General features: G+C 34.0%; 1 protein-coding gene across 1 annotated transcript in view; it reads left to right on the top strand.

Moving 5' to 3' along the window:
- Nucleotides 1-19,544, top strand: part of CNTN5 (contactin 5) — an 807,282-nt gene that overhangs the window by 501,363 nt on the left and 286,375 nt on the right. The window contains exons 8-11 of the mRNA XM_063671374.1: nucleotides 374-555; nucleotides 9,690-9,826; nucleotides 10,969-11,098; nucleotides 13,403-13,553. Of these exons, the coding sequence (XP_063527444.1) occupies nucleotides 374-555; nucleotides 9,690-9,826; nucleotides 10,969-11,098; nucleotides 13,403-13,553 (600 nt within the window). The remainder of the gene's footprint in view (nucleotides 1-373; nucleotides 556-9,689; nucleotides 9,827-10,968; nucleotides 11,099-13,402; nucleotides 13,554-19,544) is intronic.

A 19,544-nucleotide genomic window follows, 5' to 3' on the forward strand; every position in this document is an offset into this window, starting at 1 on the left:
CCATGTTGCCCAGGCTGGTCTCGAACTCCTGACTTAAGGTGATCTGCCCGCCTTGGCCTCCCAAAGTGCTGGGATTACAGGTGTGAGCCACTGCACCTGGCTAACAATGTTTTTAAAAATAAATCATAATTGGTTATAATTTATATTGTCTTTTAATTGCTTTCCTGAAATATGAAAGAAAAGGAAATTCTTTTTATAATCTACTTCCTAGACAACCCACATGGAAATTGAAATATATCAACCAGCACATGGTCCTTAATTGTGATTACATTTTATTGCACTCAGCCTATTAAGTGCTTAAATTACCAGATAACAGAATCTATGTTCCTAATAGTGGAGAGTGTATTAACAGTATTTTTGTTCCCTATCGTAGCCCCGTTCCAACAATCACATGGATGAAGGTTAATGGTTATATTCCTAGTAAGGCACGTCTGCGGAAATCTCAGGCAGTGCTGGAAATACCGAATGTACAGCTGGATGATGCAGGCATTTATGAGTGCAGAGCTGAAAACTCACGTGGAAAAAATTCCTTTCGTGGACAATTACAAGTATACAGTAAGTGTTTTCAGCAAAGCATGATTGCTCTAGTCCCAAAAGTCAAACTGAAAGTGGAAATTACCTTTAACTAAATATTGTTTGTTAGGTACATAAAAACCAAGTAATAATTTATAATCATACTTCTTTCGTATGGTAAGGCATCACGTCAAATTACCCTACACATAGAAATGATTTAAATGATAAATGAATGGGGAATTATCGGTGTCTTTTTACAGCATACAGAACTTATGTCCTTAAAAATTAGCTATTTCCCTGGCACCAGCACTATCCTCTGACAAGTTAAAACTCTTGGAAAACTTATTAACTTATTCTAGAACTTGGCCAGAATCAGAGGTTCCAATCTAGTGTCCATCAACCAGATCCTGCCCAGGTGCCATTTTTTGTAAATGACGTTGGAACAAAGTCACACCCACTTGTTTACGTATCACCTATGTCAATTTTTGCCTGGCAATGGCAGAATTAAAAAGAGACAGAGACCAGCTGACTTGCAAAGACTGAAATATTTGCTTTTGAGCATTTTTCAGAATAAGTTTGCTGACCTGTGGCCTAAATTAATACATCTGTATGATAAATAGCCCCTACAGCCTGCAAGTGTTTATATTGTCCAAAAATGCCAACCAGGTTGTGTCTAAGAATTAGGAAAATCTCATTCAAAAGTTTTTACAATCTCATCTTTACTTCTAAAGTTCAAAGTTGTTTGCACTTTTCATATTTGATTTACAGTGTATATATAATGGATAAGTTAGGGTATTCTCATTTTCCAGATGAAGACACTAAAAAGAGAAGCAATAGGCTAGAGCATTGAAATAAGCAAATATAGATGCTTTGAATATATAGTTATCCAAATTTCATCTTGGCTGTTTCCTCCATGAAACCATGACTGTCTCTGTATCTCAAGATCAGTTCTAAAAGCTTAATGTCCTTTAGAGGAATTCCTAAAGAGTATTTTGAAATATTAATATCTGAATTCAACCAGTCTTTCTTCATCTTTAACAACTCCTTTAGGAATTTAGCACTGTAACCAAATTGATTATGCATTGCACATTTTATCCATTCATTCATTGATACGGTTAATGTTTGTTAAGTGCCTCGTACTGCTCTACATGCCAGCAATAGAGCCCTGAAGTAACTCACGATCCATTGGACTAGAGGAAAAGCAAACTCCACATTAGAGTGGAGCATTCTATGTGCAGTGACAACGGCATGTGAAGAGGACTGTGGGAATGCAGAGTCTACTGCATTCTACTCAGAGGAGTCAGGAAAAGCTTTAGAGAGGATTGGTACCTTAAGGGCTAAACAGGGGAGAGCAGCTGGAAGAAAAGGACATAGACATTTAAATATTCCTAAGATTGAAATATTAGTAGTGGTTTGATTGTTTTTAGGCCATGAATATTTGGATGAAATCCACGAAGTTTATAACTGTTCATAATTCATAAAACAAATCATTAAGGCAACTCTCTCTAGCCATAGGGAAAAAAAAGTTTTTTTCTGTACACCAGTGGAGCAAAGATTCATGTTAAAATACACGGTCATTTTATTCTCACAGCAACAGTTTGAAGGATTACCATCCCTCTGTACAGATAAAAATCTGATACTGAAAGACAAGTGTTGAACCGGAACTTTACCACTGAAAGTTTTGATTTGTGATTTGTTGTGAAAGTTGTGATTTGTGAAAATCACAAATAATGTAAAGCATGCCTGTTACTCTGAAGGCTATCAGAGGAAAGTGCCAATTCTCTGTGTTCTGAAGAATGGCCCACACCTAAATAGAATTAGATCCTATGTTCTAGGGACTGAGGCTCCTACATAGCATGACTCTACTTACTCCTCCCTTAACACCAGCTACTTAATTCATGGGTAATGATGACTATTTCCAGAAATGTAAAAAAAAATTGCTTTTACTCCTTATTCTGGTGTACATTCTAGTGAGAAAGTGCTACTTAAACAATCTGGGGTGTTCTTGTCATGCACTGTAGGCCAGCTGGGTAAAGACAAACCTACCCAAAGCATTCATCACTTTGAATAGAAAAAAAAAAAAATCTAGATTGTTCCTTAGAAAGAGAAACTGGGCTGGATAGCTACTTGGCATATATTTGTGACAGGTGGGGAATGTATCTTGAAAGCATGTGAACTCTTTCTTTAGCCCACGTTTAGGGTGGCTTTCTACCAGGCTCCATCAGGAGGCCATACACCTTGCTTTGCCCTAGAAAATCCCACTTTACATCTGCTGCCCTGTGACAATTATGAAGAGTGTCCTATTTCACTTCTAAAAGTATCTTGGTAACTAGGTGCAGTGGCTCAGACCTGAAATTCCAGCACTTTGGGAGGCCGTGGCAGCTGAACCTGTGTCTAAAAAAAATAAATAAATAAAAATACAAAAAATTATCTGAGCATGGCGTTGCACTCCTGTGGTCCCAAATACTCAGAAGGCTGAGGTGGGAGAATCACCTGAACCCAGAAAGTCAATGCTGCAGTGAGCCATTATGGTGCCTCTGTATTCCAGCCTGGGTTAGACCCTGTCTTAAAAAATATTACAAATAAAAAATAAAAGTATGTCGGTTATCATGTATTCATCCAACTTTTGTACTTTTAAAACTGTCGTGTTAGACATGAGGGCTCTCCTCCCCATCAAACTCTGTACAGTGTAGATAGGATTCAGTCATTTCCACCTGACTGGCAGTAGATATGGATAGCGTGATGAATGGATGTTTCACTGTCTCCATGGTTTATATTTAGAATATTCTCTCAATAGAATGAATTACTTTAGGAAGCTCTGTAATTGGGACTCTATCTGTTAGAAGTACAGACTACCCTTTTTATCCAAACAGTCAATATTCATGTAGTACTGAAAACAATGGTAGCACATTGTTTTTGAAAGTACAATTGCAGGAATATTTATGCTTAGCTATTAGTTTCAAAAAATGAACCAGGGATCTAAGGCAGCATTTCTAGTCCCTTTTCTTGGTCAAAGCATTATAAAAGTGCTATATAGACGGTACGCATAAGTTTAAGCTGCAGATTTTACTGTTTTTAATTCAGTATCTACATTGTAAACATAGAACGACAAATGATACAACATCAAGAAGTCCATGGTAGTTAAATAAATTAAAATTAAGGTACACTTACATGTCTAATATAACATAAATAGGTCTTAAAAGTAATACTCATAAAAAAGAAATAAAACTTGGAAAAATTAAAATACTAAGTTTTGGAAATAATTTGAACCTTAGCATAAACTGCATAAATATTCTACTTGGTATGCCTTTCTTGGTAATAGGATTTTCATGGGTTAAGTCATTTCTTTGGCTATTTCTGTCCCCTCTAGTTTCTGATGACTGATCAAAAAGACCTGGTTTTAACTCATCATATAAAATTTTGTTTCTATAGTTCTAATGCAAGTTGAACTCTTGCTTGGTAAAGTTCTCAATTAAAAGGAAAAGAAAGAAATGACAAAAGAAATGAAGAACAAAGTAAGGAGAAAAGGGGTAATTGAAGGGGGAAAGGTGGAGGCAGGAAGGACAAACATCATTTAAGCAGTGTTATAAGGAGTTCTCAAAATGGGAAATATTTTATGTACACAAAAATCTCATTATATAGAGATATGTGATCTGTGAGTTTAAATACGTATCATGTGCCTCACCAACTAGTAATTTGTCACTCTATAGACAGGCACTATGACCTCTAGACAGTTTATATTTACTATTTCAAGTAGAATTGTATCAGTATTAAAATATTCCTTTTTCCAGAATGCTTAAAAGAAAAGTAAGTTGTACTGTACTAAGTATCCAGTAAAGGAATACAGTTTCATTTTCAGTGTAGAGTGGTATTATAGATTTCCTTATCTTCGTAAAATCTCTGGACAGTATCCTCACAAATGTTAATGGCTTCTATCATCTGCAATTTGATTGTATGCTCTTTCAAAACAGTCTACTTTTTTTTTCATCTAGCCCTATGAATTCTGTTCAGCACACAGTGGATAATTTTTATTATGATTCTATACTGTTATAAAGATTAATGCTTAGGTATGCACATCATTTTATAATGTCCACTATGAAAAATAGATGAGAGTCAGGAAAGACTAAGGTACTAATGAAGGGAACTAATAATTACCAAGAGCTGAGCTTCTAGACACTACTATGAGGTGCTTTACATACATTAACTCACGATAACCCTTAGGTATTAGGATTCCCATTTGACAGATAAGAAACTAGACCTCAAAATATTAAGGAACTTATTACCCCAGGACCCATTAATAACAAATAGTAGAACCAGAATCCAACTGAAACTGGCAGTGACACCAAAATTCAAATCCTACCTCCACCCCCAAGGATAGCATGCTACTTCTCAGTGAGACACTGAGAACCTGAACTAAGGCATGAGATGAGAATGGCATCGAGAGCAGATAATTTCTACTTCCTATATACTACAGTTAACATTTTATTAATGTTACAGAAAACTGTATGATATATTAAAATCCTCGCCATTAGTTTTTATTCTTTTTTCTTTTCTTCAAAATACTGTTTATGTATGTTAGGTCTGATCTTTAAAGATGTTTTAGCTATTAAAATGTATTAAATACTTACTCTAGAAAATCATATAAAATTGTAGATTCCCGGTTAAAAATTTCATACTTAAAGACAGGTTTCAATCCTGTTCTATGCAGAAAAAATTCTTGCCTTGATTTCTACTGTTATTATGAAAGTGATGCCATATGTATATTCACAGTTGCTAGAAAACGAAGTTGAACATTACACATGGGCAATGGATTGGGGAGAAAGTAACCAATATATATTATCTTCTATCATCATAGTAGCTCATTGAAATAGGTATTACTATCTACAGCTTACAGCTGAGACTCATTATAGTTAAATAACTCATTTTCAGCCACATAATAGAGCAAGGGCATGGTAGCACTAGAATTTGAACCCATATTCACCCCCAATTGTATAATCTCTCCAATATAACACATTACCTCTCATTGGCCCACAGCTGAGAGTCATAATACTGAAAGTGATCTATGCGGATAAAATATGTTGACTCCTCAGTACATAAGAGTACGGAAGCAACAAAGGAGGCCAATAACACTTAGCATTTATCAGAAGAGAGTTACAGAATTTCTAATGACAAGAGATAATAAGCAAGAATTTTCTTTACGCACATCTGCTTAGCGTTTTATAAAATGTAACCCAGAGACTGATCTGAAACCGAAATGTATTACATAAGCATCGTGCATCTGGTGAGGCTTTAACAGCTCCTGGGTTTAAAGTGCCATATGTCTCTTCAGTTTTCCACATCCTAAAATAGGTGGCTTGACAAAAGCTAGATTTTAAAAAGTTATTAGGTTTGTTTTAAATGTGGTCCAACCTGCGATTTTTCTTTCCCAGATAGGTAAAAGACTTTCCATAATGCAGACCACGTCTTGGTGTCTGCTCACCCCGTGTTATTATTCAGAAGCCAAAGCCGATGCCCCTTAGTTACTTGCAATCCTCTGCCAAAAAAAAAAAAAAAAAAAAAGTTTAAATGTAACCTTTTATGTTTCCGATTTTATGTTACCAGTAATTTTGTTGTTTTTGTAAGAATCTTGCAAGTACTGTACTGTCTTTTTCAGATTACAGCCTAAAACAAATTATTTCAGGACTTAATTCAGTTTTTCATGTTTTATTTTAAAAATTTTACCACTGCCCTTTCACATAATGTTTTTTGCCTCGGTCTGTATAGTATAGATCTAGTATTTTATAAAATATCTTGCAATGTAAAAAAGAAATCTGTTGTAGAAGTCAAGCTGATCTAGTATTGAACATAACCTACATTTTCCAGGTATTTTGTGAAGGATAGCCATTCATAAATTCCCATAGCCTTAATGTTAATTAATGTTTATTCAATGATGACATTAAATTTATTTTTCTAATATAGAGCTTAACTTCATTGTAACACAATCTACAACCCAAATTCCACTTGTGTGTGTGTCTGTGTGCATGTTTGTGTGTGTATGTTTATGCGTTTGTGTGCTTGTGTGTGTATCTGTTTGGACTTGCTTGAAAGCTTTTATATCATGTCAATTAACAAGCAGGCTATATATACTAACTGCATAAAGCATCTTAAGCAGCCAAGTGACATCACCAAGTTATACCATTTCAAGATTTTTTTTTTTGCTATTATGCAACATAGATAGAGACAAAGATACAGATGTATAGATCTTACACATAACAACATAGTTTGGTATAAAAGATTCACACACGAAGTACAGCATTCAAAGCAACAAAATATGAAATGACATCTGTCTTTTATCTGCCAATAATTGACATACTGATAGCATTTTTTCAATTTTGAGGGCAGTGTAACAGGCCACTTTTATTTGTAGAATTCTTGGTAGAATGAATTTGAATAACATTTTAATGGCCTTTCATCCACTAGAGTTTGAGCTGATAGCAAACAGATATGATGGCACATTTATGTTCGTATCTTCAGAGTAAGCATTTTATCTATAATGGTATCCAAAAAAAAAAAATCTAAAGAAAGGAAAGAAAAAATTAATTCGTATTTATATTAATGTCATTAATCATATGTTTGATTCCTATGAAAAATTTGTTTTGGAATCAGGACTCTAAATTAGGCCACTTTACAGAGTATTCCAAAATATGTTTGAAGAAACATTTTTTCTTCCAATTTCTAATGGATTGTTTTCTCAGATGTCAAATCTGTTTTTATTTGAATATTTTAACTGTTCTTTTTTTCCTAGCTCTTCATTTCTATAACTTTTAAAAATCTCTTTTGAATTTATTTTAAAGGCTACAGTCATGGTACATTTAGAGATAGATCAATAAGTCTAACAAATACAATCAGTTATTTCAGGTAGAACACTGTTTCGCCTAACATTATGTTTAGAATCATCTCTGCTCTGAATGATCTCACTGTCTAGCTGAGTGTCAAACTCTAACCAACCAAAATATTTAATAACAATTTAAGTCAGCAACAGAAGAGAGGTAACAAGCTACGACATGAATATTTTCCAAACGAATAAGAACTACACGTGTCCAGAGGAGGTGCACATGACTCTTCTTTGAGGCTGTGATTAATAATCTTACTTAATTTAGAATAAATACTGAATCATGAGTAGAATTAGAAGAGACAGAGAATAGAAGTAGAACACTCTGTGTAGAGTGAACTGTTTAAATAAAATACAATGTGTGCTTGGGAGATAACACACCAGTTTATTTGGCTTACAAGAATCATGCATAGTGTAAAGTATTCTGGCAGATTAGTACAGTTTACAGAAAAGCCAGATGTAAAAGTAGAGTTTAATATTGTTTGTGTATCTCACCACTCCTATCAGCATTTTAGCATATATGACACATAACTACAAAGAGATGATTTCCGAAGGCAGGTACAAAAATCATGATGAATATTTGAAACTCACTATGGTAAGATTTTTGAATGATAGCTTGCAGGCTTAGAAGCTGAATCACAGAATGTATTCCAAGGTCTACAAATCCTGACTATGCTGTGCCAAAGTGGGGCTTCTAAAGTCTAGACTATATTGGCCAGAATACCAGTAAGCTAATAAAAGCAAAATTCCCTCTTAGAAACAAGTAACTAACTTTGTGACCTTGGGTAAATTTCTTTAACCTCTTTGAGTCAAAATCTGATTCATAAAATAGGACATGTTTGTTTGAAGGATGACTGTTACGTGGATTAATTGAGAATTTGGCTCGGTGTCTAGGACATGGTAATGCACTAGCATTTAATAAATGTGAGTTCTTTCTTGCTCTTTCTCCTCCCTGCTAAACTGGCTTTGGTTTGGGTCATCTGCTTCTCCTTTATACCTACTATTCTGACATGCATGTGTAGTTTTCTTTATTTTTTATTTTTCCTTTTTGAGACAGGTTCTCACTCTGTCATCCAAACGGGAATGCAGTAGCACGATCATGACTCAGTGCAGCTTCAACCTCCCATGATCAAACAGTCCTCCTGCCTCAACCTTCCAAGTAGCTGGACCGATAGGCATGTGCCACCACAACTGGATAATGTTGTTGTTGTTTTTTATTTTTAGTAGAGACAAGGTCTCACCATGTTGCCCGAGCTGGGAACTCCCAGGCTAAAGTAACCCCTCTGCCTTGGCCTCTCAAATTCCTGATATTACAAGCATGAGCCACCGTCCCAGGTCCAATGTGCAGTTGTTTAACACATCTTTTTTCATATGCTCTCCTTTTCCTTAGCAATGACATTAGACCACCTCTACCGCAGCAAAAACTCTTTAAGTGTAGAGCCTCTCTGTTTCTGTATTCTTAATAGCCTCTAAGATCGAACAAGGACTGTGTAGCATATATGAAAGAACATATAAATGAATGAATGATCGAAGCCCTCAGTAGCACATACAAATATTTTTTAGTTTTTGCCAAAAATGTTGTTAGAAATAATAAGTTCAGTGCAATATTTTTATACCTATTTCTTTGACTGTTTTAAACAGAATATTTGTAAAGAAAGAGTCAGCTTTATTCAACATTTTTCCTTAAAAATTGGCCAATAGTGGAAATGAACTTTAACTTGTATCTTAAGATTTCATATAATTACAACAGTATCTCATTCTTAATAAAATAAATTTTCCTCTGTAACAATTTTGCAAAAATAAAAAAATTATATTGCAAGAATGTAAATTAAGAAAAATTTTACACTAATATCTGGATTCACAAATCATTTTTCCAAAGTCATTCAGGTGTTTTATATATAGAGAGAGAGAGATAGAAACAATCTGAGTAGATACACTGTATATTTCTACGTGCGCTAATGCTGCCCCACTACATTGAAAGAGCAATTGACTTTAGTACCTGACTTCCTATTAAACTGGTTCAGGTGCCTTGGGGATAACTAAACCACTTAAAGTCCAAAAAAAAAGAAGAAGATTTTGCATAGTTACAATAGCATTTTATATCATCAAAATATCTTCACTCCTATTTTTTGGGGGTACAGGAAATAGAATTTTGTGTGTAACGCAATGCCGTTCTTCTTCAAAATACCTATGGTTGAATGAATTGCTTTTAAAAAAATACGTTGAATTTTTTCATGTAAATTTTAAACTTGGTAAAGCGTTTGAGAAATGAAATCATCCTTGTTTACTGCTTACATACTTACAGCCTACCCACACTGGGTAGAAAAACTGAATGATACTCAGTTAGACAGTGGGAGCCCTCTCCGTTGGGAATGTAAAGCTACTGGAAAACCCAGACCCACGTATCGTTGGCTGAAGAATGGAGTACCCCTCTCACCTCAGGTACTGTTGGGAGTTATTAACCTGTTCTGTTGCAATTTTAGCGAGATTTCACACAGGACAAACTAGGCTTCTTTAGTCTTATTGAAAACCTTTTCCTATTTCTGATTCATATAATAGGACATGTTTGTGTTAAGGATGAATGTTACGGGGATTAACTGAGAATTTAGCTCAATGTCTGGGATATAGTAGTCATATATTTTAATATATTTTGAGTGAGAAACATAACAAATATATAAGCATTTTTAAATTTTAATTACCTCATTACATTTTTTGGTAATACAGTGTTTCTTTAAACTGTTTTCAATCCTATAAATTTTTATGAAACTATCAATGATTTATCATAGACTTATTTCCATTTGTAGTTAACCTTTAGATATCACCTAAAATTACTCGGTATCTTCGTTGTTACACAAAGCACTGCCAACTAAGATTTTTTTTTTAATGATTTTCTTGGCATTAAGTAGACAAGACATCTGGTTGTTTAACAACGTTTTAAATTTAAAATTTGTTTTTGAAATATGCTCTTGACTTAAGGTTACCTTAATTTTCACATGCTCAATTTTTTTATACTATCTTCTGATACTGAAGTATGTTGTCTGACCAATAATTTTATCTAGAATCTAGTCACAAGGCAGTTTTCTATTTGTGTCAGATTTTTAGGAAGTGAGTGAAAATGGCAAACTCCTGATTGGATCAATATAGTAAAGGGATTGTTCTTATGACCTGGGCTATTTTTAACCTTGATCTCATGTGTCTACAACCTCAATCCTTTCTATTATATGAATCCTTCTTTCCCTTTGTAAATGGAATGCAAATAAAAGCATCACCTGCTGATTATATTTCACAAGCTCAACTAGTGTACCAAAAAAAAGGCACCTCACTTTAAAAACCAAACTGAAAGTAAAACTTGTCAGAATAACTACAAAAAAATTGTAATTTCTTTTTCAACCAATAAATAACTATAATTTACAAGAGGCATGTTATAATAAAATAATGAACAGTACATTTACATTGCTAAGTTGCCAAATAATGTTTAACTGCATTAATTGCAAACTTGTTTTTTCTTAGTCTAGGAGAGAATACCCATAAAATTCATGTTATTTGTTTACTTTCTAGATCTAATTTTTTTAATTCCATTACAGAGTAGGGTTGAGATGGTTAATGGAGTATTGATGATCCACAATGTGAATCAATCAGATGCTGGAATGTATCAGTGTTTGGCTGAAAATAAGTATGGAGCCATTTACGCTAGTGCTGAGCTGAAGATTCTAGGTATGCAGTTTCTAAGTAAATAAATGGAAAAAAAAAAAACCTTGCTTCTTTTCATGCTCTAATTTTTACTATACTGAAGGTTTATGATGTGGTTGTAAAAATCTATTTTATGGTTGAAAAGAAATACTATGTCTTGCTGATTTTTTTTAACTTTAGTAGACAGGTTTATGTTGTGTATAGTTTGTCCCATAACTTTTTGTTCGTATAGTTTTTCTAACTTTAGTTTTAATCTTAAAAGGTCTACACAACACGTCTTTGCTATAGCACTTAAAAAAATCATGTAAAGAAATATATGTTAACTTCCAAGGAAGAATGCCTTGAGGGTAGGAGATCAGAATATAGAATTCCAGCAGCCTGTCCATGCTCCCATAGCAATGCTTAATAATTTCCCAGGCAGTTCCTATCAGTAGCTGTGTGGCTCCTGCAAGACAAGACTCCAGGCTAAATCACTCTCTCCTCATGGGGCATCAACTAATACTATCCTTACGTAACAGGGAAAGGCTTCCTGACGCCAGGCACTACAATCTCATAGGGTTACACCCTTGATAAGAATGTAACCCAGACACTGCATTTCTTCACTATTTAAATACTGCAGGAAAGAATCAATCTAGTGAAACAGACTACCCAGAATAAGCCTATATGAGCCATTGGAATGAATTTTACTTTTCTTACTTTGATTTTTTCCTAAACTGGTTCTGGGATGTTTGTAATGTAAAGAAAGATACTCACTCATTGTCTTTCCAAAGCGGGCAGAAGTTCAAGTGTGTTTTCTATTCCCCATTTAAATTCTCAAAGCGTAACTTAAGAGAAACACCAAAGATCTCAGGAATCTTGGAGCCTTCCATTTACGTATCAGCTAAATGTAATACATCCTAAAGCAATTTGTTGAATTATGAATATTTGCAGTTGAAATTTCTCCACATTACAACAAATCCATCCAAAATAGATCTAGGATTCTTCCTTTCAGTCTCCTTCATTCTAACCAATCAAATGTTAATGAACTTTCTTGTCAACTCACAGTATAATAGCACTGAATTAAAAGGCTGATTCACCCTTCACCTAGTTAGTAGCCCTGAAACATTTCTCAAACCCTTATCATTCACAAGAAATATTTTCAAAATTACTTTTTGTAAATTCTATTCCCAGGAGGCAAAAAAAAAAAAAAGTTACCTGCAACTATCTCCTCATAAATTTCTTTAGCTTTTTAACTTTTTTTCTTTGAGACAAAATCTCACTGTCGCTCAGGCTGGAGTGCAGTGATGCCATCTCTGCTCACTGCAACCTCCACCTCCAGGGTTCAAGAGATTCTCTTGCCTCAGCGTCCCAAGTAGCTGAGAGTACAGGTGCCCACAGCCACACCCAGCTGATTTTTGTATTTTCAGTAGAGATGGGGTTTCACCGTGTTGGCCAGGCTGGTCTTGAACTCCTAACCTCAAGTGATCTGCCCACCTCAGCCTCCCAAAGTGCTAGGATTACAGATATAAGCCACCATGCCTGGCTAATTTCTTTGGTTTTAAAAAATCTCTTAACCTATCTCAATTCTATACATATCTTTTTCAATGTTGTGACATGCATTATGTTGCTATATGATATATTTTATATATATAATATGAAATACATATAATATCAGATTGGTAAAAATAAATGTCACAGATACTGTAGACTTGTAGACATCTTTCAGGTTCTCTTTTAGATTCAAAAGTGTTTTGATCTAAATCATAGTATACTCAATATTAATATTTATGAGTGAATGATCAAACTTAAGTGAAAAATTACAAGTAAAATTGCTAATTGAAATTCAAATAATTCAATTTTTAAAAATTAATTTTTAAACAATGTATTATATAAAACATTTAATGTTTTATATTAAAGTAATATACAGAATAAGTTAAGATTCATAGATGGGAAATGGAAGACACAGGATTGTCTTTTTCGCACATCACCTCCATCTTACCAAAGGAGGCTCAAATGCACTCTCTCAGTTAGCCTCTTGCTCTTTTGCCAAGGTCATTCACGAGTCTTACATAATTGAAGTTGGTAATCACAATTAAAACATGTCACTTTTTGAAATAGCCTTTACCTGTAGATCCCACATTGTATGAAATCATCACCTGCTAATGTACTAAGGTACATATTAATTAATAATAAGTAAAATTTTGAGCTACTGCCTTTTTCATGTGTAGATATACTATGATTTTATGAGAAATGCCTCCCAGAAGAAAAAGTTACAAAATCTTCGTGAATCACCCATTAGAGATTATTGTCATTGCTTCTGGTAGAAACTAACATTTGCTTTTTTAATAGCTTCAGCTCCCACTTTTGCACTGAATCAACTGAAGAAAACAATAATTGTTACCAAAGACCGAGAAGTTGTCATAGAGTGCAAACCCCAAGGCTCTCCAAAACCAACCATCTCTTGGAAGAAAGGAGACAGAGCAGTTAGAGAAAACAAAAGGTTAGAATCTATTTTATAATTCAAGTTCAACATTAGACTTTTTTGAGGTTACAGGTGACACACACAAACTATGCAAGAAAGAGTCTTGCAGTACCATGAAACGTATTTTATGAACTGATTGAAACATGGTTTTGCCTATATAGCGATTTTAAAAGAACCCAAAGTTTGACTTCAAAATGGTCAGTCTTCTTTGCCTCCATGGGGTTTTAGCACAAGTTGGAAATTTCACTAGGTTTTGAAGAAAGTACACGTTAATTAAACTAATTATTTTGTTTGTTTTTCTTCTTGCTTCTGCATTTAGGAGGTCTACAAATCATCTGTGATAATTTTTAAGCATTATGTTTTAATTTGATTTTAATACAAATGATAAAAACGTGTGAATCTTCTAGATAATCATGACAGAATTCTTTCATGTGATATTTATGCCAATGCTTGTCTTTTTATCCAGGTCACATTTAGGCAAAATAGTATAGGATTATTTTTAGTGCCATAGGCAAATGAGAAATGAGCAGAGGAATATTTAATATGTAAACATTTGTCTTTGGCAATTAAAGCCAAAGGATATCACAGGAGTACAAATGGAGAAAAAATCATGAGGGAATCAAATCATCACATGGCAATCTATTTGTGCCAAATTTAAATGTTCCATGTCCTACTATTATTGATATATTGGTATTACAAACGGTGATTCAGCTTTGACAAAATAGTATCCTCTATTATGTCAAAATAATATTGTACTGTATTAGATTTTGTTTAATTGATCTAGAAATATAAGGAGTTTATGACTTGTTTTATGTTTGTCCCAATCTACATAAAGTATAATTAAAATAATTTAAGTCTGCATTAGCGGTTCACTTGAATAATTTCTTAAGTAACAGTGAAACATTTTGAAAAATTTTAAAAGAGTATTTTTGTTTTCCATCAAATCTGAGGAACACTGATTTAAATAGTCTATTTCAGATTAAATAATTTTTGGAATTACTGGCTTCAGTTTAGACCCAAAGATCTATGCTTCTTGGAAAGGGTGATCACCTGGGATTGGGATGGGCCATCACTGGCACTCTTACACCAAAAGACCTATCATAAGGGTCAAGGCTGTCACTCAAAACAAAAGACAGGCTAACAAGAGAAAAACATAACACATTTATTTAATCGAAGTTTTATGTGACACAGGGGCCTTCAGAAATGAAGACTCAAAGACTTAGAGAAAACTCTTTTTATGCTTAGGTTCAATGAAGAATAGAGAGCCGTGTAGAAATATGATTGGACAAAAAGGATGTGATCTAATGGTTATAGACTGAGAGGAGAAATCCGGCAAGGCCTATGTGTTCAGATTCTTCTTGGCCTTTTTGTGTGGTATTCCTTTCCTCCAGGTGTAGGACAAGTCACCTGTCACATGACATAATTCAAGGGAGAAGGAAGAAGGTCAATCTTTCCAGGTTCTATGGCTTGCTTTGACGAAGGGAAGTTATAGTTTCTCTGATCTGCCTTGGGGGAGAGAATTCTGGTTTCTATCATTCTCTTCAGTAGAGAAAGATGAGTGTGAAACAGACAGATGGGAGAAGTTCAAAAATATCCTGCTTCCAAGGTCCTCTCAGTCTTCTTCAGGTCAAAGTACTCTGTGCCATATTCTGGGGTATCATGTTCTGAGCCCCAACAACATACGAATTGTTTTAAAAAGAATTTCTCATTCTTAAGTTGGGGGGTGGGTAGCAAATGACAAATTGTGAGATCATTGTTGCCTATGACTGAATTGATCAGTGATTGAATATTAGTGGATTTTTGCTCACAACACTATGATTTTTTAAAAACTGCACAAACGTAATTAAAGTAGAAGAAAATTGTTTCGTTGCAAAGTAAGAACAAATAATTTACACTGCTAGGTTATTTTTTCTGAATGTATTAAAAAGCTTACAATGTCATGAAAATACATATGCCTTATCTATGCAAAACATTCTATCTGAAATGCATGACTTTGTTTTATGTTTCTGGGTGTCATGTGAGTTTTGTCCTATTTATTTCAGTTCACAATAAGAATGTTCTTCATCTACTGTTCACAAATGTCACATGGTGAGTTTAAAAAATTAGGGTGGAACCTCTTTTACCAAAGCAAAAGTATTGACAGAGGTAACAGGATTATGAGTATTCTATTACAACAACATAAGCTTACTAAATTTTTTATTTTTCAGATGTTGAAAAATACAGTTTGTGAATTTTTCAGTTTTCTTGTTTCTCTTTCTTTCTTTACTGCTAACCCTTGGGGTTAGTAAGAAAGATACATTGACCCGAAACTCAGATCATTCAATTTTTTCTAGATGTCAATACTTCTGGTCAAAGTGTTGTTTAGGAAGAAGGATAAAATGTAATTTTTTTTTAATTTATTCAAGTAAAAGAAAGACTCAGCCACATTTCCTTAGCATTCTGCCTACCTTGATCTACATGTTTGAGGTCAATAAACTGGCTTTACTTAATAACAAAGCCCAGACATATAGTGCATTTTTATTCTTAAAATTGATAGGCACACTTACAAAATACCATTTTTATTATTGAACGACTTGTTACCATATCTGGCAGCCCTAGGTTTTAAGAAGAAAAATGTAGTTCACTACAAAAAATAATAACACTTAATATTAAATAAGAAGCTAAGATTTCAACAGCAATAGACAGAATTCCATAATACAAGAAGACACATAGTTGAAAAATTGTACATTCTAAAATTATGACTAGAAACCTAACAATTTCAAATGTCTATATTTTACATTCTTTAAAAGAAGTCAGTTACAATGACAACTTATTTTCTTGAGGAAATTTTAGATTGCTTCTCTGTTATAATGCACATCAACCATTTGATTACAGCTCTAAATATAAATTTAAATGGAAACAGAGGTGTTAGAAAACTGTTAAGACTTCAAAAAGTTTGTGTCATTTTTTAATTTATAATTTACATTGGGTGTGCAGATTCAAATCATGGCTTATTTTATTGGAATATAAATATAAATATCATTCATATGATCTACATCAAATATGTGCCCCACTTATCCAACCTACAACAATTGGGACAAAAATGTTGAATGAATTAGCGTTGTCCTTCATTAAAAATTTTGTTGTTTTGGATTCATTCCAAAGAACTATTGAAACAGCAAATGGCAGTTTCTAGATAAGAAATAAATAATAATATTATATTGGGGAAAAGGAATTAACGTAATAGTATATTATAAAAGAGACATTCAGGCCAGGTATGGTTCTCATGCCTATAATCCCAGCACTTTGGGAGGCCAAGATGGGAGGATCACTTGAGCCCAGGAGTTTGGGACCAGCTTGGGCAACATAGCAAGACTCCTGTCTCTACAAAAAAAAGAAGAAAAAACAACTTAAATGAATAGTCAGGCATGGTGGTGTATGCCTATAGTCCCAGCTACTCAAGAGGCTGAGGTGGGAGGATGGGTTGAGCCTGGATGGTTTAGCTAAGCCATGATCATACCACTGAGCTCCAGCCTGGATGACAGAGCAAAACCCTGTCTCAAAAATAATAATAAAATAAGATCAAAAAGAAATATTAAAAAAAAAACAGAATACATCAATTGCTTTCATAGCATAAAATTATGTCCAGAGCAATGGCATAAAAATGTAATATATAGTTTTAATTGCAGGAAAATATAATCTAATCATCTGAAAATATGTCAGAAAATCTCAAAGGTAAATTTAATTTAGCATTACTGAAATTTAAATTGTAAATAAAATGATTGAAAGTGATAGAACAACTGAAGGTTATAGTTCGTCATTTATCAACAGAGTGCCAAATAACTGTTTGGCTCATTTTTTTCTACCGTGTTTTGAGTAAATCTGCCAGGTTTAGTTTTTCTTGTTTTCTTGAGGGTGAGTGTCTTCAAAACACAGTATGTTTTTTGTGTATATATTTTGCTAAGGAAATTTAGAAATCATTATTCTAAAGTTGAAAATTTGATAATAACTAGAACATAATATGACTTTTAGAAAAAAATATGATTAACAAATTAGTTGCCTGCTTATATATTACCAAACATTTCATTCATTTGGCCCTAAATGATACAACTAAAATATACAAGAAAATGGATTACATCAGAGCTAAGATTTGTTTACATTTGTTTGTTACTGAATGTCACAGAATGATCAATATGAACTCTCTTCAGATAGTAAATCACATTATTACTAATAATGATGATGACTGCTTATGAGTTCGTAGCATTTATAATTTGCAAAGCACTTTAACGTTGTTGGTAAAAGTATAAACCAGTGTATAAAAAGAGGACTTACTTGCTCTGCTTATCCTGCAGATTATGAGGTTTCGATAAGTTACCTAATTTATTATCTTACTAAATTAAAAGAGTAAGCTGATGGGGTTGGGAGAATTAAATGAAATTTTACGTGTCAAATACATTGCCTAGTGTATGACATCTACTCAGTACTCAGTGAATGTTACGTATAATGATAATGATACTGATGACAATGATGATGATGGTGGTGGCGGTGGTAATGGTGATAGTGATGATGATGGTATCTGTATCAAGCCATTTTCATACTCCTATAAAGTACTGCCCAAGACTGGGTAATTTATAAAGGAAAGAGGTTTGATTGACTCACAGTTCAGCATAGCTGGGGAGGCCTCAGGAAACGTACAATCATGGTGTAAGGCAAAGCGGGCACAAGGCACCTTCTTCACAAGGAGGCAGGAAGGAGAAGTGCCAAGCAAAGGGGGAAGAGTGCCTTATAAAACCATCAGATCTGTGAGAACTCACTCCCTATCAGGAGAACAGCATGCGGAATACCACTCCCGTGATTCAATTACCTCTACCTGATCCCTCCCTTGACATATAGGGATTATGGGGATTATAATTCAAGATGAGATTTGGGTGGGGACACAAAGCCTAACCATATTAATATAATTTGTACCTTTGAATCTTAGAATACTGGCATCCATTTCTGTTATCAGTAGTCTGGAAATGCTTACCATTCTCCTTTCTTTCTCCAGTCATTAAGGGAAAAGAATACCTAAGATTTGTTTCCAAGGACTAAAGGAGTCTTTTACATCTTTTGTGTCATAAATTTGTTATTCATCAATCTATGTCCCCAAATCACCATTCTTTGTTCATCAGAGCCCCAAACCTGTCGTCATTTATTCCTGGCATTGAAAATCTCATCTCCCTTACCTATTTCTAGCTCAATGTCTTTGGAATAGGTTCCTGTCCCAGCAGACCAAATATTTACTTGTTCCATTACAATTTTATAGGCCACGTACAAATAGACAAATAGACATGGGGAGTTAATGGAAATAGAAATGAAGTATTTTAAAGACTTTTTTTTTCCCACTGTTTTTCTTTAAGGGCTCTCCAGGTTTTCCCCCATCACTTTCACTTTTGAAGATCACCGGCACATAGTCACTCAGGTTCCTGTATCAATCATGTCCCTTTTCATACTAAAACTAATAAACTCCAGAAGTACTAGGAAGTAAAATATTCCACAGGGATTTTCTCCTCTAGTAGACTTTCATTCAGAATGTTTTGCTCATCAAACTCATATTGGATTTTCACTCCAGCTCATTATTTCCATTACTTGGCCATTAACTTTTGTTAAAATATAATCATCCAGAAGCACTCCAGCAGTGCACAAATATTAAGTCTTCATTATTACATGTTCAATTTCCTGTACTTTTTGTGGACAAAGACAATCTTAGCTAAAATGAAGAATACATGGTTTTTGATAAAGGTATAGTTTATTTTGTTTCCTTTCTGTAAGTGCATACATAAACTGTTGTTGAACCTCATAGAATGTCATATATGTTTAAAATTATTCACAATTATTGAAATTTCAATGTATTTTAAGCACTAGTTTTTATGTCCAGGCAGAGTAAGGTAACAATTACCTTACATTACCAGAGATAATGGACTATAATTCAAACTGGTGCTTAAGAAATCCTGCATACAAAAAAAATAAAATTATCCTATGGAGGTGCAG

The sequence above is a fragment of the Pongo pygmaeus genome, chromosome 9, assembly GCF_028885625.2.
Source record: "Pongo pygmaeus isolate AG05252 chromosome 9, NHGRI_mPonPyg2-v2.0_pri, whole genome shotgun sequence".
NCBI lineage: Eukaryota > Metazoa > Chordata > Mammalia > Primates > Hominidae > Pongo > Pongo pygmaeus.